Source organism: Miniopterus natalensis, chromosome 12, assembly GCF_054644295.1.
Source record: "Miniopterus natalensis isolate mMinNat1 chromosome 12, mMinNat1.hap1, whole genome shotgun sequence".
Classification (NCBI taxonomy): Eukaryota; Metazoa; Chordata; class Mammalia; order Chiroptera; family Miniopteridae; genus Miniopterus; species Miniopterus natalensis.
In genome coordinates this window covers 50,166,011-50,190,241 of record NC_142092.1, presented here as the reverse complement: position 1 = coordinate 50,190,241, position 24,231 = coordinate 50,166,011, and the positions used below count along the sequence as shown (strand labels likewise).

Here is a 24,231-nt window from a genome sequence, read left to right as displayed (position 1 = left end):
AATTTATTTTGCTGGTAAAATAACTGTTTTATTTTTCAGGTATGCAGGAGCGAACCCCCATTTCTGCTGTGGTCAGCACTTCTAGGCCAGACACCAAGCCGGCTTCGGCCAAGCCTGAGCCTCCAGCAGGGGCTAAAAGGACGGGAGAGCACCCTGCGGGTCTGGAGGGCGACGGTGCAGCCGAGGCCCCGCCCCCACACCCCCCACCCCGCGGGCGCGCTGACAACTTCCACCCCAGAACTGGGCCGACCCGAGCCGGGCCCCGCCCCACCGTCCAGTTTCGATTTCCGACCAGCACCCCAGCACCCGGCGGCGAGGACCCGCGCGAGCGGATGGCGGGCGCCGCGGCGCTGTGCCGACCCCCCGGGGGCCCGGGCCCCGCCGAGGCCGAGGCCGAGGACGCGCGCGGCTGGCGCTGCCCCGAGCACGGCGACCGCCCGGCCGAGCTCTTCTGCCGCCGCTGCCGGCAGTGCGTGTGCGCGCTCTGCCCGGTGCTGGGCGCGCACCGGGGCCACCCGGTGGGCCTGGCTTTGGAAGACGCGGCGCACGTGCAGGTGGGGACCCGGGGGCGCGCGGGGCACGGGGGTGGGGGGAGTGGGGGCGAGCCCGGGGCCCACCTGCCAGTCCCCGTTAGGACCTGGAAACTTCAAGGCAGCCCGGAGATCGTCAAGGCGGCCAACCTGTTGCTCAGAATGAGAAACTGATGCCCAAGTAGGGCAGAGGCGAGCCCAGGCCAACAGCTAAGCGGCAGAAGAGGCGTGAGAGTGAGAACTTGGGGGCCCCGGCTGTTTCCCGTTTACCTTTGACCTCGTCTACCATGGAGCATCCTCCACACTGCTCTAGCGCCGGAAGAAAATCTGCCTTTTAACTATATTAAAATCCCTCCCTATTAGAAAACAGCCATGCAGCCTGGGAAGCTACACAGATAGATCTGGTTTTCTGGCCTGGAGTTCACAAGGAGGGGCTGTGGACTGCTGGACTGCTGTGGGAGCATCGGCTTCCTGCTGCACTCCCCCTCCCCTTCCCCACGCTCCGATTCCACAAGCCTGGTGGGAGCTAGGACAGCCGTTTTACCAATAAGAAAAGGAAGGCTCTTGAGGCAGAGGCAGGCCTTGAACCCAGGACTCCACCAGGCAGACTGGCCCCAAGGTCCATTCTCACCTGGGAGCCCTCACCCTTGCTTAATCCTAATAGTGGCAGGGGCTCTGGCCTCTTGTTCCAGCCTTGTGGCCCATTTGTTCTGTAGCTCTGGTCAAATCCCTCCACCTCTCTGGGTTAGACAGGCGCACCTGCCTCTAGTGGACATTGATTCTATTAACTGACACCTCCAAGAAGTCTTCCATGACTAACCCAGCACCACAATGAATGAGCTCTTTCCCTTGCATGGCATGACTTACACTATCACATGGTTAACAACCTTGGAGCTCCAAGGTGAGAATGGGCCGTGTGAGGGCCAGTCCAGCAGGTGGAATCCTGGATTCAAGGCCTGCCTCTGCCTCTAAGGTCCTCCTTTTCTTATATAAATTCCCTGTAATAATAATAGGCCCTCAAAAGGAGCTGTTTTCCAGGGTTAACAAGGGTGCTGTCCAGAGATATCGCTGTGGGTCTCATAGGACATGTTACCCACTTACCTATGGGTACCCATTTTGTACCCACACACCCACTCGCTAGCCTATTTATCTATCATCCATCATTCATTCATTCATCAAACACATTCAGCACATACTTTGCGTAGTGAGTCAAGGAATAGATCAGTTCTTCCCCAACCTGGAGGAGTTCCTTGGCTGGTGAGGGGACAACAGTGACAATACGATGTGGTAAGTATTGTAACTGGGATGGCCAGTGGTCAGTGGGAGCCAGATGGAAGACCATGTGAACCAGGGACAAGAAGCGCAGGAAGCTTCCCTGGAGGAGGTGCCACTGGAACTGGCCCTGAAGAATGAGCAGGGTTTCACCAAGCACTGAGATAGGAGAAATAACCCTGTGACAGAGGGCACAGGCAGCAGGAGGCTGGGTTATCCTTGGCTAACCCGAGGAGCTAGACCTGAAAACTTAAAAATTACGGTGGGGTAAGGATGTGCTCCTGGAACGCGGGTTACTATTGTGTCCCCACTGCCGCACCCCAACTAGAATCGAACTGTGTGCATAGTAGCAAATGCTTGTTAGATGTTAAAATAAGAAGAGCCTCATCTATTAAGCACTTACTGTCCGCCAAGCACCACACCAAGCACTTAATGGGGCACTTCCTCTCCACAGCAACCCTATGAGGTTATCCCCTGAGGAAACCCAGCATTAGAAGGGTGAGAGCACTTGCCCAGGTGACGTGGGACTCAGATCAGGAGGTCTCATCTGACTCTGGGGCTTGTGCTCATAACTTATTGGGTGGCTCCAGGTGCCCGCTTGAAGTTGGCAGGTAATTCTGTTTGACTCGGCAAACACTTCTAGATCACCATCTGGTCCCTATGGGGAGCCAGGAATGGAGCAGGCCTGCCCGCAGGAAGCTCCCAGTTGGCCCAACAGGGGAGAGTAAGCTAGGATGGGGAAGGAGGGGAGGAAAGTCCCACTGGTGGGAAGAGGCACAGAGCAGGCCTTTGAAAAAATGGCAATTGCAAAAAGCAGAGGTAGGGAAAGGAGCCATTTCAGGTGGGAGGGGGAGGGGAGCATGAACCCCACAGACCTCTCACACATGCAGGTCTTCGGAATCTTTGTCCAGGCCAGAGGGCCACAGATCCCTCTGGAAGGCAAGTTCCACAAAGGTAGCTCTTAGAACAAGGCCCAGCACGTAATAGGTGCTCAGTTAATACAGCGGTGCCTCGGTTTGGAACGTCTCCGTTGACGATCATTTCAGTTACAAACGCCGTAAACCCGGAAGGAAATGCTTCGGTTTTCCAACACACCTCGGAAGTGGAACATGCCTCACGGCTTCCGCTCAGGGCAAGATCCCGAGGCCCAGCTGTCAGCTGTTGATCCCTCGGTTTTGAACGTTTCAGAATTTGGTCTTCTGGAACGGATCATGTTCGAAAACCGAAGGACCACTGTATTCACTCTGTAAGTGAATTCTCTTCCCCGGTCTCCAAGCTGCTTGCGTTAGGGTCCCATCTGAGGGACTGGAAAAGCAGGTCACAAGCCTAGAAAGAAGGAGGGCATCATGGTTTGAAGAATCCCTGATGCGGGACTCTGAGAACCAGAGGGGCCCTCTTTACAGCTCATCCTCTAGCTTGTTACTTGACTTTGGGCAAGTTATCTCACCTCCTGAGCCTCAGACACCTCAGCTGATACACAACACAGGGTACAAGGAGATGACCCCTGGGGAGCCTTGTAATCTTGAAAGTGACAGTATTAATACTTTTTCCCTAATTCCTTCACATACAGAAACTCACCCAAGAATATGTAAAGCAACTGGCAACCAAGAGGCAGCAGCAAGTTGGCAACAGAAACCAGATAGAAGATGCTGCTGCACAGCTCAAGGCAAGTGGGCGTTTCTTCCTTCTAGTTGAGATGCCCGCACTTCTCCTCAGACACGAGATTCTCCCCACTGTGGAGCCAGGGCAAAGAAAACCAACCTCAAAGGGGATCGGGTTTGGTAGGGTCTGGGGCTTCCATAATTTAGGGCAGCGATCTTCAACCGGCATGCGGCAAGAATTTGTAAAACATGCAATAGCTGACTATTTAGTCGGGGGCACTGGCCTCTTTTCCCTTAGATTGTCAAATAAAAAAATGACAACAGCCAACACAGCAATAGCCGTCAGGTGTGAATGAATAAAAATTACACCTATTTTTTTTTTTGGTCAGATTGACAAAAAATATATTTTGCTGTGCTGTAGAATTTTAGAAATTATGTATGCCATGAGATGAAAAGGTTGAAAATAGCTGATTTGGGGGGCCCTTTTTGAGCAAAAGAACACAAAATTCAGTGCAAGATCATGAAGGGGTCTTGCTAGTGAGGGGCTTGAGGCTGTTGTTCCATTCGCTTTGTGGTGAGTCTGCCCTTGCCCAGCACCCAGCTTTGGCCTGTAACACCTCATAAAACGGAGGAGTAGCCTTTCTTCACCATTGCCAAGGCCATTCTCTTGAAGGGACTAGTCCTCCATCCCCTAAATGCCTTAAACAAAGCAATATACAGCTTAAGGAACACACAGATACCTCTATAGGTTTCACTGCCATGGTGAAAGGAAAAGTAAGGTATAAATATTTTCCACAAATATTTACTTTCTTCAGGTTTCTCCTTTCCTAATGATGTTTATTTAAATGGATTCTTTTGTGGGTTTTAAATGGGAAGTTGAGGCTGCTGTTATCATGAGCTGCCATTTTGACTATGAAAAAGTTGTTCTGTCTCTAGGGGCCTTTTATGTGAATTTGGCCAGTCCCTGACCCTCTCAGCCTCCTGAAAGTGAGGGCTGGGGTGGGATGCCCTTCCTAGGGCCTGCTCCACTGAGAGCTCTGAGCCGCTGACTGACACAAGTTAGGCAGGGAGAATGGCTCTGACTGCGTCAGTAGCCCACAGTGGAGGTTCACTGTTGGCAAATCTCTGAGCAGATATAGTGTGGGGCCCCCAAGACAGAGTTAGAATGCACATGGACAGCCTAGGGGGGCCGGTTTTAGCTTAATCTAAGAAGTGGAAATGCCGAGGCCAACGCCAAGCCACAGAATTAGCTTTGTGTTTACCCAACATTCATTATCTGAAAGAGGACTACAGGACCCAGTTTGCTGAGGAAAGTTCTGGCCCTGGCCCTGGCTTAATTATTAATAGTGTCCCTCACATCTTCAAGAGAAGGACTCCAATCCCAGGCGGATAAAGCAGTTCAACAGGATTTGGAAACTGAAAGTTGTCTTACCTGACGGGATGGGGGAGGTGCTCTGAGCTTTTTAGCCAGACCACGGTTGGGGCACAGGTTCACTGACTGCAAGTCTCTGAACAGATATAGCATGGAGTTCTCAAAACAAGAGTTAGGATCCACGTGGACAGACTCAGGAGGCAGGTTTCATCTTAATCTAAGAAGTGGTTTTTTTCTTTCAACCGTCTCCCCAACTTTCAAACTTTTACTTTGAAATAATTACAGATTCACCAGAAGTTGCCAAGATGGTAAGTTTTGTGTGCCTTTCACCTAGTTTGCCCCAAGGATTATATCTTACCTAACTATAGTACAATTGCAAAACCAGAAAATTGGCAGTGTGTATATATATATGTTCTATATCAGCTTATCACGTGTGTAGTTTGAGTAACCGCTGCTGTAATCAGAATACAAAACTGTTCCATCACCACCAAGATCTACCTCATGCCTCACCTTTATAGTCGCCCCTCCACCCCCAGCAATCCTTATCTCCCAGCAGTCACTAATTTATTCTCCCTCTCTATAATTACAGCACTTGAGAATTCATGAACATGGTATATCTCATTTATTTAGATCTTTGTTTTCTTTCATCAGCATTTTGTAGTTTCCAGTGTACAAATCTTGAATACGTTTTATTGGACTTACACCTAAGTGGCCCTCAGAAGGTATTAAGAAAAATTAGTGGTCAGCATTTTAAAGCTGAGAGGTATTTGTATAAAAAGTTAGATGTGGCCCTTGCCAGTTTGGCTCAGTAGATAGAGCGTTGGCCCACAGACTGAAAGGTCCCTGGTTCGATTCCAGTCAAGGGCACCCAAATTAAAAAATGTTAGTTGTGGAAAAGTAGGAAGTGCCTGCATTCCCACATTGGAGCTGTCAGAGCTGAGCAATGGACACGCTCATGAGAAGGGCATGTGTTGCCCAGATCTCCCGGCCCCTGCTTGCCCACTCTTCTCACTATGTCTTACCAGGCTGTCTCCCTTGGGCATTTATATTTCAGTTCCTGGTCAAGCAGGAACTGAAATATAAAAATTCAGGTATAATTCTGCCACTCCAGGTCAACCACTAGTCACATTCTGAGATTTTTTTCTTCTGTACACGAATGTTCTTTTTTTTTTCCCTTTTTAAAAAAATTTATCTTTATTGTTGAGAGTATTACAGATGTCTCCCCTTTTTCCCCCATTGCCCCCCTCCACCCAGTTCCCGCCCTGTCCCAGGCCTTCAGTACACTGTTGTTGCCTGTGTCCGTGGGCTATCATGAAAATTCTTTTTTTTTTTTTTTAATATATATCTTTATTGATTTCAGAGAGAGGAAAGGAGAAGGAGAGAGAGAGATAAAAACATCAATGATAAGTCATTGATCGGCTGCCTCCTGCATGCCCCCGAGTGGGGATCGAGCCCACAATCCAGGCATGTGCCCTGACTAGGAATTGAACCCTCACCTGGATCCTAGGTCAACACTCAACCGCTGAGCCATGCCCGGCCGGGCATGAATATTCTTTTATATAGTATCATATCCCCAGTATGGAGGTGAGACATGATGGTTCGTTTATGTGTGTGACCTGACGTTTGTATCACCACCGCGCCTTCAGTAGGTATTTTTCATGGTGCCTCATGCGCCCTGGGTTGTGCCTTTCAGAGCACTGTGGCATGAGCATCTGCAGGGGACTCTGAGTTTCAGCAGTTCCAGACCAGGTGTCATGTGAATTTTTTAGTTTCGAGGTTCCATGAGTTCAGATTCCAAGCCAGTTGTTGGGTTTATTTGTTTGTTTTGCTAGTGATTCTCTTTTCTCCCATGACCCTGGATGGATGACAAGTTTCCTTGCAGCTTCTTCAGGCCAGTGGGTAGAGTTTTCCTGGTGCCTAGTTCGTGCATGGAGCAGCTCTCCGTGACTCTGGCTTGGTGCAGGTGGCCCCCTTCCCATTCTCAGCTGGAATGGGGCCAGGTGCCCCGAGCACCCTCCTGAGCACCCAGTGGGGTGTGCTCTCAGATACCTGCATGCCCATCCATCCCCAGGTGTCTGCTTATCTTCTGCCCAGGGCTCTGACATCAAGTTCCCTCTTTGTTTTGGGCACCTGAGGATTTCCTTTCTTGTTGTTTGTTTGATTCTGGGGTTTTGGGGGGTTTTTTGGGGGAGGCTCATTAAGGCATTTTCCTAATGTTGAACATTTAGATCATTTCCTGCTTTTCACTAATGTAAAATAACACTGCAGTGAACATTTCTGGCACCTCGATTTACTTCCTTCAGGACACATGTCCAGAAGTGATGAATCTGGTCAACAGGCACAACATCTGTAAGGATTCTTGTGAGTTCTGCCCAACTGAGGCTGGCAGTCTGGGGCAGCACGGTCTGGGGCAACCATGTTGCTCCATACTTGTTGACACAGGCCAGTACCAAGGCAAAGACCACTTGTAGGCAAATTAATCCATAAAGCAGTTTTGTAAACAAATTAAAATCAATAAAGTTCATACATGGTCCAAAGTCTGCTGTTCAGAAGCCAATGACCAGGCCTAACTAACTACTCTTTCACAGAGCAGTCAAGAAAGACTTGGTCCTTATTAATCCCCAACCAACACCCATTAAAGGATTTTCTCTGACATCCTTGTTAATAGGCTGTTTGTCGTCCTCATGGCTCCTCAGGGGGCTCATACATGCAGGTGTAGGGGGAATTCAACACTTGCCTGCTACCCTAACTGGTTACTCAAACTGGGATAAGATGATGGTATGCAGTGATTGTGTTCTTCTTTCTGAAACTCCTGAATATTCTACAGTGAGCTTTTGATACTTTCATAAATGAAGAAAAAGTATATATATTTAAATTTGGTTAATGTCTATTGAATCCAGACCTAGGTAGGGATTCAGAATGTGCATACAGTGTCAGGCTGAAAGGCCCTTGGAGATGGAGTCACCCAGGAAAAGGAAATAACTTGTCATTGGTCATATAGGAAGGTAGAGGTGGACCTGGGGCCATGGCTGTATCCATCAAGTTCCACCCAGAAAGACACAAGTCCACTTTGAGGGTTTGGCAAGGAAGAGGCAGAGCAGCCAACCAGGGCGTGGTGAGGCAACTGGCCCAGCAGGAAGCACCTTCACCCCTGGGCTGCACTGCCAAAGGGAGGAGGCGTTATTAGCATAATGCAGAGTCCAGGGCCACCTAGTCAGGAGCTGGAACCAGAGCAGGCCCTGTCCTGTGGGAGCAGAAGGGTGGAGGAGACTCAGGGAGGCAGGGATACCCTGGCTGTTCCCCTCACCCTTCGACTTCCCTCTAGTTCCTACTCCCGTTAACCAAACTGAGCCTGAAAGGGGATCTTGGCCTGCAGGAGTCAGCCCTGCTGCTCTCGTGAACAGAGGGGGAAGGGAGGAGGCCAGGAAACAGACGGGAGGCACACAGGCCTAGATGGGCACCCTGGGAAGTTTGTAAGCATCCTTGGTTCCTGACTTTGTGCATTTCCCTGTGACCCACCAGAGCTGTAAGGACTGGACCACAGCATGGGGTTGGGGACAGAAGGTGACATGAACTAGCCTTTGCCAGTCTGAGACTAGGAAGATAAGGACTAGGCCAGGCCTGCTGTTGACCCTGGCGATGCCACTGGTCTCCACCACCTTTCTGGACATGCCATTCCCCTGCCTCCTCCTGCCAGCCACTGCTACATATCAGAGTGCACAGATGTCATGGCTAATGTGGCCTGGGCAGGGCTGGCAAGCACACCTCCTTCCCTGGCGGGAGGCCCCTGAGAGACCTGAGTCCATAGCAGGATGTCCAAAGTCATACTGAGCTTTCAGCAAAACAGTTTTTTCCATTTTCCTCATAAGTTCCTCCTTCCTCGGGACCGGAGGGTGCCCCGGGGGCCTGGGCAGGGATGGATTCGCATGGCAGCCGGGGACTCCCTGTGCAAAATCCTTCACTTCCATGTCCAGGGCTGCTTCGCTGCTCAAATTCTTTCTCTCCCACAGGCCTTAGATCTTCCTCAGCTAGACTCTGTCAGGTCCTTACCCTGGCCCCATCCGGCCGTGTCCACACTTCAGTCCAGTTCGGTCTGGGATCCAGTTTCACTTTGAACCAATGGAGCCTAGAGTAGACAGCATACTTCCTTGTCTCATTGCCAGAGTTGTTAAATTTTTTAACCATATTGCATAATCAGCCTCATATGCTTGCGCCTGAAGTTTTCTTGTGGATATTTTCAGTTATAATAATGTGTAGTGTCATTAAGATTATTTTGTATATTCTTCTTTACAGGGTGGACCTGTAGAAACTTGGAACATAGCTTGGTTGGGAGAAGATATAGATATTTGATCTCTTGGTTTCTGTAGAAAGGTCCTCCATTTGTTTACATACCTTGCCTTGAAAATGTGTTTCTAAATTAAGGGTTTGGAACACATTTTCTTGCCTTCATTTGGTCATTCAACAAAGATATATTTGTGCCCAGGCTCAGTGACCCATAGAAACCATGTTGTAGATGTAGACTAATTCCTAAGCTAGCCCAAAGACAATTTAACCTATATGGCATGTGATTTCAGAGAGAGGAAAGGAGAGAGAGAGATAGAAACATCAATGATGAGAGAGTCATTGATCGAGCCCACAACCGGGGCATGTGCCCTGACCTGGGAATTGAACCCCGATCGCCTGGATCCCAGGTCGACGCTCAACCGCTGCGCCACGCCAGGCCCGGCTAGGTTTTATTTTTAGATATATTGCTGTTTTGTCCACTATTTTCAAAGGACCTTTATTTCTCCATGCATGTTCCAATTGGTTATGGTTGGTCCTCAGGAGAGCTTGAGTTTTGATAAGTTGATCTTGTCCCTGACTGGCCACCTTGCTTTTAGATGTCGTAATAGGTTTTTCATGTTAATTAGTCTGGATTTCCTAGTTGGCACTCATATCCTCCGTAACTGGATTTCTTTTTAGGCTCATGCAGAGTCAAGTAAAAACTGGCTGACGGAGAAATTCACTGAACTCAGATTACTACTTGATGAAGAGGAAGTGCTGGCCAAGAAAGTCATTGATAAAAATACCCAGTTTACACTTCAGGCATACAGGGACCAAATCATATCTTGTGAGGACCAAATTGACGTCTTGAACAGTCTCTCCGACAGGATCTGCAGTATCAGCCAGGAGCCCAATCCTGTCCAGCTACTGCAGGTAATGCTGGGTTTCTGCCTCGCAGCTGCCACCTGCCACGCACCCCCCCACATTTCATCTTGGTTACTGTGGCATTGAGCACAGTATTTACACACCGAGTTAATACACAGAGTTGCCTGTTAGCAGGTAGACCTTCTTGTCCCTGTGCAAGTGGTCAGAAAATATACATAGTTAGGAAGATAATTTACATCTTGGACTAATGAAATAACGTTTACAGCCACCATTTCTGAGGGCCTTACATACCTGGCCATAGAGTTCAGACTTGGTGCTATGAAGAAATGGAGGACAGGGGAGTGTTTTGAACCAAGGAATGGCACGGTCAGGTTAATGTTATGAAAAGGTCACCTTGGCAATGGCCGGAGAATGGACTAGGCAGGTCAGACTGGAGGCTAACAGGGAAATTAGGAGGCAGTAGTGCCCAGGAGAAAGGTGGTGAGCTGGGCCAGTGAGGGGCCTGGAGGTGAAGCGACGAAGGCAGGTCTGAGAGGTACAACAGGATTGGTGATTGAAAGTGGTGGAATCCAAGATGATTCCCAGCTTCTGTCTTGAGAGATGCATGGCTAGGGGGTTGTTCTCTAAGTCTGCAAAGGCACGAAGCAGATGTGCTCAGTTTCATCCATTTATTTCAACCTAAATGTTTATTGAGTGCCTACTATGTGTCAGACTCTGTGCTAGATGCTGGAGTTGGGGGTTACCAAGTGGTGAGATTCGTCCTTCGTCGCCCTCCCCAGTCCCATCCTACCCATCTGTCCTCTGGGCCACCATCCTGCCACCCCAGGGCTGCTCCCTGCCCTCCCTGACTCTCTGGCCAGGTCCACTGCAGCTCTGAGTGGGACCTTAGCCCTGGTTCCCCACAGTTTATCTTCTTCCCCACAAAATGAGGATGAACTCCAGACCCACAGCTTCCTAGGCTGGATGGGTCTTGGGGACCATCTCACAGCCCTTTCCCAGGGTCCAGCATGCTGCCTTGTGGGCCTACCTCTGCCCAACAGCTGAGTGTGGGCCATCCTCCTGAGGCATCCGTCCGCCCATCCTGCTTGGGCATCACTTCCTACCGCCAGGGCCTGCTTGCCAGCACAGCCCTTCAGAAAGTACAGAAAGGGTTCTTAGCTATAACTGTTTGAAGCAAGAAAGGAGTTTCTGAAAGAGTAGTAGGCAGCTCACAGGATCTCCAGGAGGGCCAGAAAGTCAGGGTGAAGACCAGGCAACACGAGGGAAGTCCGGGCCACAGCACAGGTGTGCTCCAGGGCAGACCCCACTGCTTCTCTGCTGAGCAAGATATCACAGCTCACACCTCTGGCCCAGGCACTGGCCCTTGGAGCCTCCACCACCACTGTTCCCTACATGCTGCTTCACCTCTCATTTCCACATGCAAGCCTTGGATTGGAGATGCCTCATCACGTGTCTGCCCCACAGGTACAAAGGAGGCTGGGAGAGTGCATTTTCTAGCTTCTACCTAGCAAAGCCACACTTAACACGGAAGGGTATTTAAAAGGTGCTGTCCAGGCAGAAACAGGAAAGGTCCCCACTGTGGTGGCCACACCACCTCTGGCAGCATTCCAGTTGAACTTCTAGGGGCTCCTTCCCCAGGAAAACTGGCCCCTCACTCTTTTTGTCCCCCGTGCCTCAAGCAGACCCCTGTCACATTGTCTGTAAAGCTTCAGAGCCTCTTTGGATGTGGTGAGCAACTTAAAAGTGGGCAGTCAGCCTGTCTCCTGTTTCTGCCTCTAATGCTAACGCCCGGCATAGAGAAACCTTTGAGCATCGGAGGCAGGAAGGGAAGAGGGGAGTGCTAAAATGGGACCTCCACAGTCTTCCAACCCAGGGCCTGCTGTGTGGTGGTTCCTGGGGGCACGGCCCTGGGCTGACCCAAGGTACCAGGGCAGGGTGGGGTGGGGCCTGCCCTTGATGGCCAGGGTTTGTTCCTGGTGCCACTGTAGAGCAGCCCTGACTCTTGTGTCCCATGCAGGAGTTCATGGCCACTGAGCAGGAGCTGAAGCATCAGTTGAACTCAGGGGAGCTGTGCCACCCTGTGCCTCAATCTTTTGAGCCCATCAAGACCTTCTTCAAGGGCCTCCTGGAAGCCATGCAGAACATGACACAGACGCCACTAGAGGTTCGCTTGAAGGAAAGTAAGTCACCATGTGACCAACTTTGTGTCCTTTACTCCCTTAGTGTCCTTTAGCCCAGAGACAAAGGGGAAGACCGCCCTCGTGAATCATGTCTCTCCCACACAGTGGCCCTTGGTTGGGTGGTCAAGGGATCCTGGGCCTGCGCCCAGCCCACCCTTCTGACTTCACTTCTTTCCCCTTCTGAGACCTTGTTCTCCTCTTGAAGCCACACTGCTCTGCTCCTGGGATTCTGTCACACCTCTACTGCATCTGCTCCGGGGCCCCAGCTGGAATGGCCAACTCCTTCTCTTCCTCTGCCTGGTCAAGTCCCACCATCCCTGCAGGGTCAGTACAGCTGTGCTCACCTGGGAAGCCTTTCCATGCCACCTTGGGCTCACTCTCTCCCTTGGACATCTACCCCTCTGTCCTTCCTCCCCAGGGCCTGCCCCATCTCCTGCCTGAGTGTGTTCTTGACCTGGATGCACGAATCCCTTCCTGCCTCTCATAAATGCGTGGAGGGCAAGAACCATTTTGGGTCCAGCTCTGAGGTTCCTGCAGGGCCTGACACAAAACAGGTGCTCAGAAATATCTGTTCATTCGTTCGTTCATTCATTCATTCATTCATTCATTCATTCATTCATTCATTCATTCATTCATTCATCTCTGCTATTATGATTCCTTCAGAACATTTATGGAGCCCTTATTATGTGCCAGGCACAGCTCTTGCCTTTGTGGGACCCAGTCCTTCTGGGGGAAGACAGACAACAAATGAACATACGTCAGTGATAAGTGCTCTGAAGAAAAAGAAAGCAGATTAAGTGGAATAAAGGTGACCAGGAGGAGGAGGAGATATTTTATGTGGGGAAGTGGGGGAGGCCTCTCTGAGAAGGGGTTGTGCATACTGACCTGAAGGAAGTCTTCTGTAAGCTCTGCAGAGCTGAAGGGCCGGGAGCAGAGGGGCCACAGCACGACTCTGGAGCTAGACTTACCGGGTTCCTGCCCCAGGTCCACCACTTCCCAACCCGGCCACCCTGGGTAAAGCACCTAACTTTTCTCTGCCTGTTTCCACATCCATAACACAGAGATGGTAACACAGTTCCCCCCTCAGAGGGTTGTTGAAAGGATTAAATGAGTTGTTATTCGCAAAGTGCTTAGAATGGGGCGCAGGCATAATAGGCACCATGTAAGAGTTAGCTGCTGCTGTCGCTGTTTTTACATCTGAGGGAAACACCTTCTAGGCAGAAGGAACAGCATGTGCCAGGGGCCCAGAGAGAGGGGAGAACTTGATGAGATTTGGGCACAGAGAGGGGCACAGTGGTGGGAGATGAGGTGGAGGAACTTGGAAGCTACCTTGTCAAATGGGGCTGGCAGGGCTGTGCCAGCTCTGAAGATCCGGAGATAGGGAGAAGGAAAGAGGTGGGAGGAAGCAAGGCAGAAACGCTGCAAGCACCTGCCGAGCACCTCTGGGAAATGGGGAGAGGTGAGGCCAGGCCCTGGCTGCAAAGCAGGCCAACTTCAACAGGTGAGTCACGGAGGAAGACAGCCAGGGCCAGCGGAGCTCAGATGGAGAGAGGGACTGTGATGGGAAACTGGGAAGCCGTCCTGGAGGACCTGGCACTTGAGTTGGGCCTTAATCAACTCTCCCACTCTCAAAATCTTAATCACTAAGATTTTGAGAGTGGGAAAGAACCAGGGAAGGAATTTCAAACTGAGACAGGAGAGCACAGTTCGGGACACCGTGATGCATGCAGCAGGGCTGAGCAGTGGATTTTCCTGAGCCAGTTCATCAAAGTAGATTTTTTTAAAATCCTCACCTAAGAATATGTTTATGGGGGTTTTGGGGGGATTTTTAGAGAAAAAGAGAGAGAAACATCAATGTGAGAGAGAAATATCGATCGGTTGCCTCCTGTACGTGCCCAGACCAGGGATCAAACCCGCAACCTGGGTATGTGCCCTGACTGTGAATCGAATCTGGGACCTTTCTGGTGTATGAGACGACACTCCAACCAACTGAGCCACCTGCCCAGGGCTGAAAGCAGATTTTTAATGTCGGTGGTGTTCTTTTTGTCCATAACATCCACTGGAATTTTGAACACATAGTTCAACTGAAAAATTCTTCTTGAAATATAATTATTTAATAAGAAAACCACATGCCAGAATGGTAGCAGTAAATATATCTCAATTAAAAAAAATAGTTAAATATGAAAGAAAGAAAAAAACCTTAGCAGTCGGCCCCAGGAAGCTTTGGGCTTGTGAGTATCCGGTGAGTGGGCAGTGAAGTCTCCACCACCACCCCTGGCAAGAAGATACGCAGATGGTCCCATAATGCATTCACTCCCATTTACATTCTCAGTGCTCCGTCCCAAAGAACTGGAGGTGCCTGTTGAGTGCATGGTAACAGCTAGCACTTGCTCTGTGCCAGGCTTTGTTCTAAGCCCTTTACACAGTTTCACCCAGCAACTACCCTGTATGGTAGGTGCCTTCGTGATCCCCATTTTAAAGATGAGGAAACTGAAGCTCAGAGCTGGGAGGCATAGAGACTCTGGTCCCAGAGTCTGTTCTGTGATTCTCTGCAGTCTGCTCCCTCCCAGGCTGTCACCCCTCAGCCACCGCCAGATGAGGCCATCATTTTTACTATCACAGGTAATACTGAGAGGTGCGGACTCCCAGGAAGGACCGGAAGGAATGGGGCCTTGCAGCACCACTGCCCTTCCAAGGCCCGGCCCCAGCTCTCTCTGTGTGTTCACAGACATTACAGGCTCAATAGGCCAAAATGGAATCCAGCAGCACCGCCACCCCTGTCAGCTGCTTCTGGACGCCAGTCTGCTCTTAACAGTAAAGTTTATCCCTGGCATTTCTGCCACTGCAGTGCTTACTGAGCCCAGTCCCTTTTCCGTCCCTGTTCAGGCCTCAGTCTCCCAACAGGGCCTCTGCTTCCACTCTCGCCCTGTCCGTCCATTCCTCACCTGAGCAAGCTTTGGAAATTCTGCTCATGTCTCTCCTCACTCAGACACCTTTCATGGCGCCTCACTGTTGACATGCCGTTAATGTCCTTGCTCTCGCTATACCCATTTACTGGGAAAGCTCCCCATCCTGTTTCTGGGTGTCCAAATATTCCCGCTCCTTTAGTTTCAGCTGAGGTGCTTCTTCCTCCATGAAGCCTTCCCAGACCCCTCCAAGCCCCAGAGCCCTTTCCCCTCTCTCCTCTGTGACCTGGAGCACTCTCTGCCCTGACTGGTAGCTCCAGTGAGCCCCTTTCTCACCCCATTTGGCTGACTGAGCTGTTGAAGACGGGGACCGTGGCATGGGTTTCCCCATGAACTCCTTTTCGCCTGCATGAGGCCTGAACATGACCTTTCTGAAGACTCTCTTTTAATTTCTCACTTTCCATCTTTATCCTGGAACTTGCGTTCCTGTCATGAGGTTGCTCCCATCATTGACTGTTGAGTACATACTGTGGGTGATTCTCAGTTTGGTCCCGGAGCCTGCTGTCTCCTCCCCCGTGTTCAGGGCTCACTCACATTGACCTACTTTTACTGAATTTGCTTCAGACCCTGGAAAGTGCATTTCTCGTCAGACCTGAACATAGTTCCTGGAGTTTTCCTGTGGCTGTAAATTTGCATTTCCTACCTAAATTTGCATTTGATTCTTGGAGAGAGATTATGTAAATCTCCAGTTTTATAATATTATTATTATGTTTTATAATTTGTGCTGCTTTCATGAGCACCAGCACTCATTTCTCACAATTCATTGCAGACATGAGATGCCAGCTGTCCAGCTTCTCTAGCACCAAGAAGGAATCCTTGTTGAAAATCAGCCCCTCACCAGAGAGATCGCTCTTCGTGAAATGTAAGACCCCCAGGGTGCATGGGTGGGCGGAGGATCACAGAAATGGAGTACCCCTAAGAGACTCAACCTAGTTTTTTAACTTTTATTACTGGTTTTTCTAAATACAGAAATAAAGTATTTATTATAGAAAAATTAGAAAACGAAGGAAAGCAAAAATTTTAAAAAGACTATCACTCGTAAATCACTGTTGAGCTTTGGAAATTCTTCTGCTTATGTCTACCTAGTAGATATGTAGAAGTAGATAAATACTATTGTTTGCCCTTTTAGTTTTCTTTGGTATATTTCTATACATTTAATGTATTTTTTTTCAATCATGGTGTCATACTATACATACTGTTTTGTAATCTGTGTTTCATTTACTGATATATTGTGAACATTTTTGTTCCCTTAAAAAATTACACAGGTAGCCCTGGCTGGTGTGGCTCAGTTGGTTAGAGCGTTGTCCCATGCACCACAGGGTTGTGGGGTTTGATTGCCGGTCAGGGCACATACCTAGGTTGTGGGTTTGATCCTGGTTGGGGCTCTTGGGGAGGCAACCCACTGATATTTTTCTCAAACATCAATGTCTTTCTCTCTCTCTCTCTCTCTCTCTCAAATCAATGGGAAATATTCTTGGGTGAAGATTAAAACTTCAAAACATTACTGAGAAAACTATTTGGCAGTATCCACTAAAGCTGAATATCCACATACTCTATGATCTAGACTTTAAAAAGAATGTTATGTCTATGTATGTGGTATAATGCAAAGAGAACTATTATTGGGAGTTTAATCACTATCCCCTTTCTGGAGGACAATTTGGCAATATTTACCAAAGGCTTTGAAAACAGTCATCCCTGTTGACCCAGCAATTCCTCTGTTAGGAATATAGGGTATCCCCAAAAAATGTATACACACTTTTATAGCTGACAACTTACTTAGTTTTCACTCCTTTTCAGGTTTAACTGATTTTAAATAATGGGTGAAGCCAGAGCAAGCTTTGAACAAAGAAAATTTACCCCAAAGTGCCACTAGTCTTTTTTTTTTTTTTTTTAATGAGGATACATAAAAGATAGTTTACAGTATAAAACTGGCAACAGTTGATGAATTGAGGGCACACAAATACCAATGAAATGATTATTGATGTTTGCAATTCCATTGCTCTGAGTTATCAGCAGTCCCTGTACCAGAACGGTCATCAGTCTGACAACAGGCATTTACAAAAAAATTATTCACTTCTGTAGATTCTTTTAAATTTTGAAAATGAACTAAATGTTAATAAACAATGACTTTCAAGGTGTGTATACATTTTTTAGGACACCTTTTATATCCTAAAGAAATAATCAAATACATAAAGATGTAATCATTATTAGTGTTTTCAAAAGCCTCCCAAAAAGCCTAAATATTATAAAGGGGGGTAGGTTAATTATAATGCACCCATACATAAAAATCTTAGGTTCGCCATTAAAATGCTCTTTAAAAGAATATTGCCCAGTGGGGCATGGCTGAGCGGTTGAGCATCCACCTAGGTCCAGGAGATCGAGGTTCGATTCCTGGTCAGGGCACATGCCCGCCTTGTGGGCTGGATCCCCGGTAGGGGGTGTGCAGGAGGCAGCTGATCAATGACTCTCTCCCCCTCTCCCTTCCTCTCTCTGAAATCAAGATAAATTAAAAAAAATAAAAGAATATTATTTGGTGTGGTAAAACATGTTCATAAATACATCAATAAATTAAAACACAGATTATCCAAGAGCATGTGTGGTATGATACCAATGTTAAGGAAAGCGATAAAGCGGCAAGTAAAAATACTGGAAGGATATACTCCTAAGTGTTAATAGTGATGGGTGTTTTTTTTAGTTAAATTTTTAGAAATTGGCAACAAATTCCACGGTTCAAAATGCAAATGGTACACCGGGTGTGCAGTAAAATTTGCTCTCCTTCCCATGCTCCCCTAGCCACCTCCCCAGAGGCAGTCAAGGTTGAAAGGGTGGCTTTCCATTTCTCCACGGGCGATTTCTGAGTTTTCCCTTTTTTTGCTGTGCACACCCGCGGGTCCGGGCCCGAGCCCGAGGCGTCCCCGGGGCGGGGCGGGGCGGGGCGGGGCGGCGCTGGCCCCGCCCACCAGGCCCGCCGTGGTGTCTCCGCCCTCCGCAGACGCGCGCACGCCCACGCTGGACCCCGACACCATGCACGCGCGCCTGCGCCTCTCGGACGACCGGCTGACGGTGCGCTGCGCGCTGCTGGGCCGCCTGGGGCCCGCGCCCGCGCTGCGATTCGACGCGCTGTGGCAGGTGCTGAGCCGCGACTGCTTCGCCGCCGGCCGCCACTACTGGGAGGTGGACCTGCAGGAGGCGGGCTGCGGCTGGTGGGTGGGCGCGGCCTACGCCTCCCTGCGGCGCCGCGGGGCCGCCGCCGCCGCCCGCCTGGGCTGCAACCGCCAGTCCTGGTGCCTGAAGCGCTACGACCTGGAGTACTGGGCCTTCCACGACAGCCAGCGCAGCCGCCTGCTGCCCCGCGGCGACCCCGACCGGCTGGGCGTCTTCCTGGACTACGAGGCCGGCGTCCTCGCCTTCTACGACGTGTCGGACGGCATGAGGCACCTCCACACCTTCCGCGCCGCCTTCCAGGAGCCGCTCTACCCTGCCCTGCGGCTCTGGGAGGGCGCCATCAGCATCCCCCGGCTGCCCTAGGGGCCGAGACTGGAGCCACCGCCCTCAGACTCCGGGGTCTGGTCACAGGCGGGGGTTGCCCACGGCCAGCTCTCCAAGCACACGGATAGTCTCCCCTCCAGTCATGCCGTGTGCTGGAACGGTTCCTCTCCTAGGCTGGGTTCAGTTATGCCTTAAACGTAGGCCCTCCGCTGCTGCTCTCATCAGACCTCCCCGCCACCAGAGCACTTAGGCTACAGTCCTTTCAGCCCAGGTTTCTGGAAGGACACGCTCACAGGTGAGCCCTGGGCGTCCTGACCAATCATCATGTTATGCTTATTAGCCTCAGACCTCCTCCCTCAGAAGCCAGAACTGCCTGGCACATAGTAGGTGCACAGTAAATAGGTGAATGAATGAGTCACCCAGCCCTGGCTCTTATCTACTCAATGGCCCTTGGATCTGCCTCCTCCTTTCCACTCTACTTCATTTAGCTTGTCCATGTTTCCTCCCCAGAGCAGCAGCAAGAGCCTGGCTTGAACCCTCTCCCATCCTCCTCCACCTATAGCCAGAGTGATCCGCCTAAAACCACACTTAATGTCTCAGAACTATGGAAAGGTTCCCAAGGACACCAGGGGGTAAAAGCACCTCACCTCACCTTATAACAGCTTTTTTCAGATACCCTGGAGCAGAACTGTGTCACATAGTTGACCTCAGTGCCTTTGCAGCTACCCTCCCCCACTATGTACATTTAGATAGGAAAGCCCTTTTCTTCTTTTTGCCTGTCATAGTCTTCCCCAGGCTTAACTGCTCCACGGAAGTGTCCCCAAGCCACAAGAATCCCTCAGTATCAGGGCCACAAACCTGGGACCTATTTTTCCAACTAGATTGGAAGCTTTCTAAGGGCAGCTATGTCCTATACTCTCCCCACCCCGAAAAATGCAGTTAAGTCCCTGCCCTCCCAGGCAGTGAATAGCAAGCAGCTGGCTTTCATTGAATCACAGAGCAGCTGGGCTTCGAGAGCCTCACAGATCACCCAGCCTGACCTCATCCTACATTTGGGGAGACAAAGGTCCTGACCTGAAAGAAAGTTGCTTAAAGCCATCCACGGTGATTGAGGGCCGGGCCACCCTCCCAGCCCCCAGGCAAGTATCTGATTTGTTCTTTGGCCCAGTCCTTTAGGCCCAGCCTTTAACCTGGGGAATTTAACTGCTTAGTCATTGTTCAGGATGCTGGGGAGAATCAGCAGGTGGCAGTTACTAAGCAACCAAGGGCAGTTTTCCCAGTGTCTTAGAACCCAAAGGAGAGCAGCTACGAGTTGAGTTTGGGCAGCCCAGACACTCTATGCTCCTCAGATCCAGATATTGCCACGGAAACCCATAGAGCCCCATTTTCCAGTAAGAAGTGATAGAAATAGAAAAGGCCAAACTGGCAGGACCTCACAGGGAGGCCAGCTCCTCTAGCAGGTTGGGAAAGGCATCTTTTCAGGGCCTGTGCCTCAGTTCTGAAGGGTCAGCATCCTGACTTGTCAAATTCCCTAGACAGCTTTTAAGTTATATCATATTAAAAGTATCTTGTTAGGTGCTTGACAGGAAGACAGTGGTAGGGTGAGGAAAATGCAAAGCTGAATCCCCCTTATAATTTAAACAGACTCCCAGTGCATTAATTAGTTTGAATCATAAAAATGCAAATTTCCAATAGTTTTTGACCTAAAAAATGGCACTTTTATATGGGCAGTGTAATACAAGAAGAATACTGTTTGGGCTCACTCTAGCCCCTCTCAGTGGGCCTGTAATGCTTAGCTTTTTTGCTTGGTTACTCTGTGGGACCTTAGTCCATCTTTGGATTATCTTCCTTGGGCTCTGAGATTGAGATCTTACACCTAGAGGGGGAATTGAGAGTAGCAGAGACTATAAAGGGGGGGAAGTGGCTTTTATCAAATGCCTACTCTGTGCCAAGGCCTGTACCAGCCAGAAAACTGCAGTTCTGGTTCACAATCAATTGTGACCTCAGGCTAGTCGCTTTTAAAATATATGTATGTATCTTTATTAATTTCAGAGAGAGGACAGGGGAGGGAGAGAGATAGCAACGTCCATGATGAGAGAGTCATTATTAATCTGCTGCCTCCTGCATGCCCCTGAATGGGGATCGAGCCCACAACCCAGGAATGTGCCCTGACCAGGAACTGAACCTCTTATCTCCTGGATCCTAGGTCGATGCTCAACCACTGAGCCTCGCCTGTCTGGGCAGGCTAGTCACTGTTTATTTCTCAAGCATCATCTGTAAAATGGGTGTAATGATCCTATCTACCAGTGCTGTGAATCTCAAATGAGCAAAGGATAGGAACTTGCCTTAAAAACTGTACAGCTGTGCCATGCCAGGGTGTGTGAGCATACCCAGCAGAGTTCTTGATGTGCTTAGTGCTGAGACAACTGGTAATCCTAGGGCCATTTGCAATAGCAGGAGATTCCTTGCATATTCTCAGGAGAGGACTGAGCTTCCTTGGGGTCCATGTCTGCAACGGTACTGATCACTTACTCTTTCAGATTTGAATATGTAGAAATTTCTTAATTGATATAGCAAATTGCTTACAGATATGTTTAAATGACAGCAATTTTCTAATATGTATGTTTACATAAAATATGAGTATTGTCTCTTTATTTTTAAATTGATTTTTCAAGCGAGGAAGGGAGAAAGAAACATCGATAAGAGAAAATCATTCAGCTGCTTCCCGCATGCACCCTAACAGAGGATGGAACCCACACCCTGGGTATGTGCCCTCACCAGTAATTGAACCTGCCACCTTTTGGTGTATGGGACAACACTCCAACCAACTGAGCCACACTGTCCAGGGCTGAATATTGTCTCTTTTAACCATGGTCTTCATTGGGAGTTCATGTTGCTTCAGGTACATGGCATTTGGCCTGGACAGTCTTGCTCATATTCTGCCTCCTCCACAATTTCCTTGCAGTGGTCCCTGGTTGACTATCTCCAGTGACAGGGACTTCACCACTTCTGAAGATAATTCACTAAGTTCTTGCTTATGTGAAAACAAACTCTGCCTCCCTGCTGTTCCTATCCATGACAGTATTATATCGTTTTTGGCATCTTTGTGAGTATCCTTTACCAACACTGAAGTCATCTTTGGCCCTTACTAATTTTTTAGAGATTCCAGGGACCCTCCCTTGCCCACTGCATCCTCTCTTCCGTTTCTGCAATTGCGCTTTGTCAGGAAACGGGGGATAATGATGTCAGCCTAGCAGAGGGCATACAGAGGTGGCCCTGCACAGCCAGGGCCTGGTGGGCAGGAGTTCATACTATGGGGAGGGGACAGCTTTCCCAAGAAGCCAAGCTAGATGGACAATAAGTGTGAGAGTGGGAGGTCCAGGTCTGAGTCTACCATGTTTGGCTCAGAAGCCTTCCACAGCTCCCCACTGCCTATAGAACAAAATCCAAACTCAGCAGGCTTTTAAGCTCTTGCTTCTTTCCTGACCAATTCCAAATCCCTTCTTTCCATGTGACCGTTCCCTGTCAAACCATCACCTGCTAGTCCCTGGACACTTCGGTCACTTCCCAAGCCTATGCCCCAACTCCCTCAGTCACTTCTCAACCTGCAAGATTGAACTAAAATGCTACCTCCCCCAGGAGGCCTTCCCTAACTATGCCTTCTCTCCTATCCCCACTCCCATGACTCCCATGGCTCTTGGGAAACATCTCAGCAGTTCATACACATGAGGTGTTGTTTGTAGAGGCGGCCGACTGGTTCCCTGCTGGAAACCACCCACTGCACATTCTCACCTAGAGTCCAGGCCAGGCCCTTCCCTCTCTTCCAGACCCACATCCTGTTTCCAGGCCCTGGAACACATCCCTCTAATGCTATGTCTCTTCTTGTTAGGAAGTCTCAGATATTTGCTTAAATACCTGCTGTTGTAGAAAAAGGCCATAGGATAGGAAATTTTGATGGTCTCTTCAAGGTCTGTTTATAGGGAAAAATGAAAGGGAGTAAATAGCCAGAAATTGGTACTGTGACACTTCAGTTCTCAGCACATCGATTTTACTGGTTCTCTTTTACACACAAGTACATCCCAGGATTCCTATCCCACCCCACCCCCACATACAGCGTGAGAGCCTTTCCGGAAACAGTTTTGGGATCTGCAGGAGGGGGAGGTTCTATACTCACAAGTAAACTTCAAAAGGCTAGTTTATGCATTTGAAAAGACTCTCAAATGTACACTCAGAAACAAGAGGAGTTATAGTAAACAAGGTCAAAGGTGAACAAAGAGTAAGAATCTGAAAATACATTTGAAAAGAATCATTCATCTCTCTGGGTTCAAAAGAATAAAGGGGAGTATGATAGAAAATCTCAGTGAAAGGTTCATGCTGCTGTTCAAGGAAGTAAGACAATCCTTTTTATTAGATGGGTTTATAATTTTATTACAGATCATAGAAGGGCTGATTTCTGCTTTACCACCATATTGAAAGTTGCCACAACCTGCTAATACCCCATGCCCCACATTCCTCATCTCCTTCACGCGGTTCTGTTTTACCCCCATTGCACATGACCTTTTAACATAACTGTGATTTACTTACTATGCTCATGGTTTATTGCGTATCTGTCTCCACCTGAATGAAAGTTCCATGAGGAAGGGATTTGGTGTTATCCTCAGGACCTAAAACAGAGCCTGGCACATAGTAAGCACTCCATAGCTATTGTTTGTTTTTCAGAGAGTGGAAGGGAGAGAGAAAAAAACATCGATGTGAAAGAGACACATGGATTGGTTGCCTCCCAAACGTGCTCCAGTCGGGGCCAGGGATCGAGCCTGCAGCCAAGTTACATGACCTTGGTCGGAATTGTATCTGGGACCCTTAAGTCCGTGGGCCGAAGCTCTAACCACTGAGCCACACCAGCCAGGGCCATAGCTAATGAAAGGAATGAATGCCACTTCCCTTTCTTTTCTGAGATATCAGAGCCTTGGGTATTTCTCTGCCTTTGACCAATACCTTCTCTAATACAAGTGATTACTATACAGCTAACTGAACACAGCCTCAGAGTGCGCAGAGGATAAGGCAATGGGGAGATATGCCCTGGCCAGTTCTGCTCAGTGTTGGAGCACTGGCCTGAGCACTGCTGGGTTGCAGGTTCTTCAATCCCAGCCCGGGTCGGGCGTACAGGAGGTAACCAATTGATGCGTCTCTCACATCGATGTTTCTCTCTCTCTCGCCCCTCCCTCTTTTCTACACTCTAAAAAAATGGAAAAAATATCCTTCCTTGGGTGAGATTTAACAAAATAATAATACTAATAAAATAAGTGGTTTAAAAACGAGAGAGAGACAGCTGGAGGTCTGGAAAGGGGAATCTGGGGTTATTTGGGTTGGCTTTGTGGGCAATAAGAATGAAGGCTTAAAGGAGGGGACCCATACAGCCAGCACTTGCCCCTCCTGCACCCACACAACTGAAGGTGATGATTTGCTTTTGAGCCCAGCTCCCCTTCTGGACCAGCCAGCCTGAAGCAGAGATGGTTGTATTTGCTCTTTGTATCCCTCCAATGGGCTTGACACAGGGCCTGGCTCAAAAATGTCCGCTGTCAGGGAGGGGAAGTAGATGAGAGCCAGGTCTGGAGACCACTCCTGTCCCACCTCACCCAACATACCCAACAGTACAATTCAGAAGCAAGGCAA

General features: G+C 49.2%; 1 protein-coding gene across 1 annotated transcript; it reads left to right on the top strand.

Moving 5' to 3' along the window:
- The first annotated feature begins 332 nt into the window (after nucleotides 1-332).
- On the top strand, nucleotides 333-19,703 carry TRIM14 (tripartite motif containing 14). The gene is made up of 6 exons (XM_087822780.1): nucleotides 333-554; nucleotides 3,373-3,468; nucleotides 9,738-9,971; nucleotides 11,941-12,103; nucleotides 15,839-15,931; nucleotides 18,062-19,703. Exons 1-6 carry the CDS (start codon nucleotides 333-335, stop codon nucleotides 18,595-18,597), a joined length of 1,344 nt encoding a protein of 447 aa, XP_087678906.1. The 3' UTR covers nucleotides 18,598-19,703.
- Nucleotides 19,704-24,231: the final 4,528 nt, after the last annotated feature.

Excerpts from the sequence above, each read along its gene's own strand:
- TRIM14 (XM_087822780.1), top strand. The coding sequence starts at position 333 with ATGGCGGGCGCCGCGGCGCTGTGCCGACCCCCCGGGGGCCCGGGCCCC. Across the intron at positions 555-3,372 it reads AAGACGCGGCGCACGTGCAG|AAACTCACCCAAGAATATGT; the intron begins GTGGGGACCCGG and ends CTTCACATACAG. Across the intron at positions 3,469-9,737 it reads ATGCTGCTGCACAGCTCAAG|GCTCATGCAGAGTCAAGTAA; the intron begins GCAAGTGGGCGT and ends ATTTCTTTTTAG.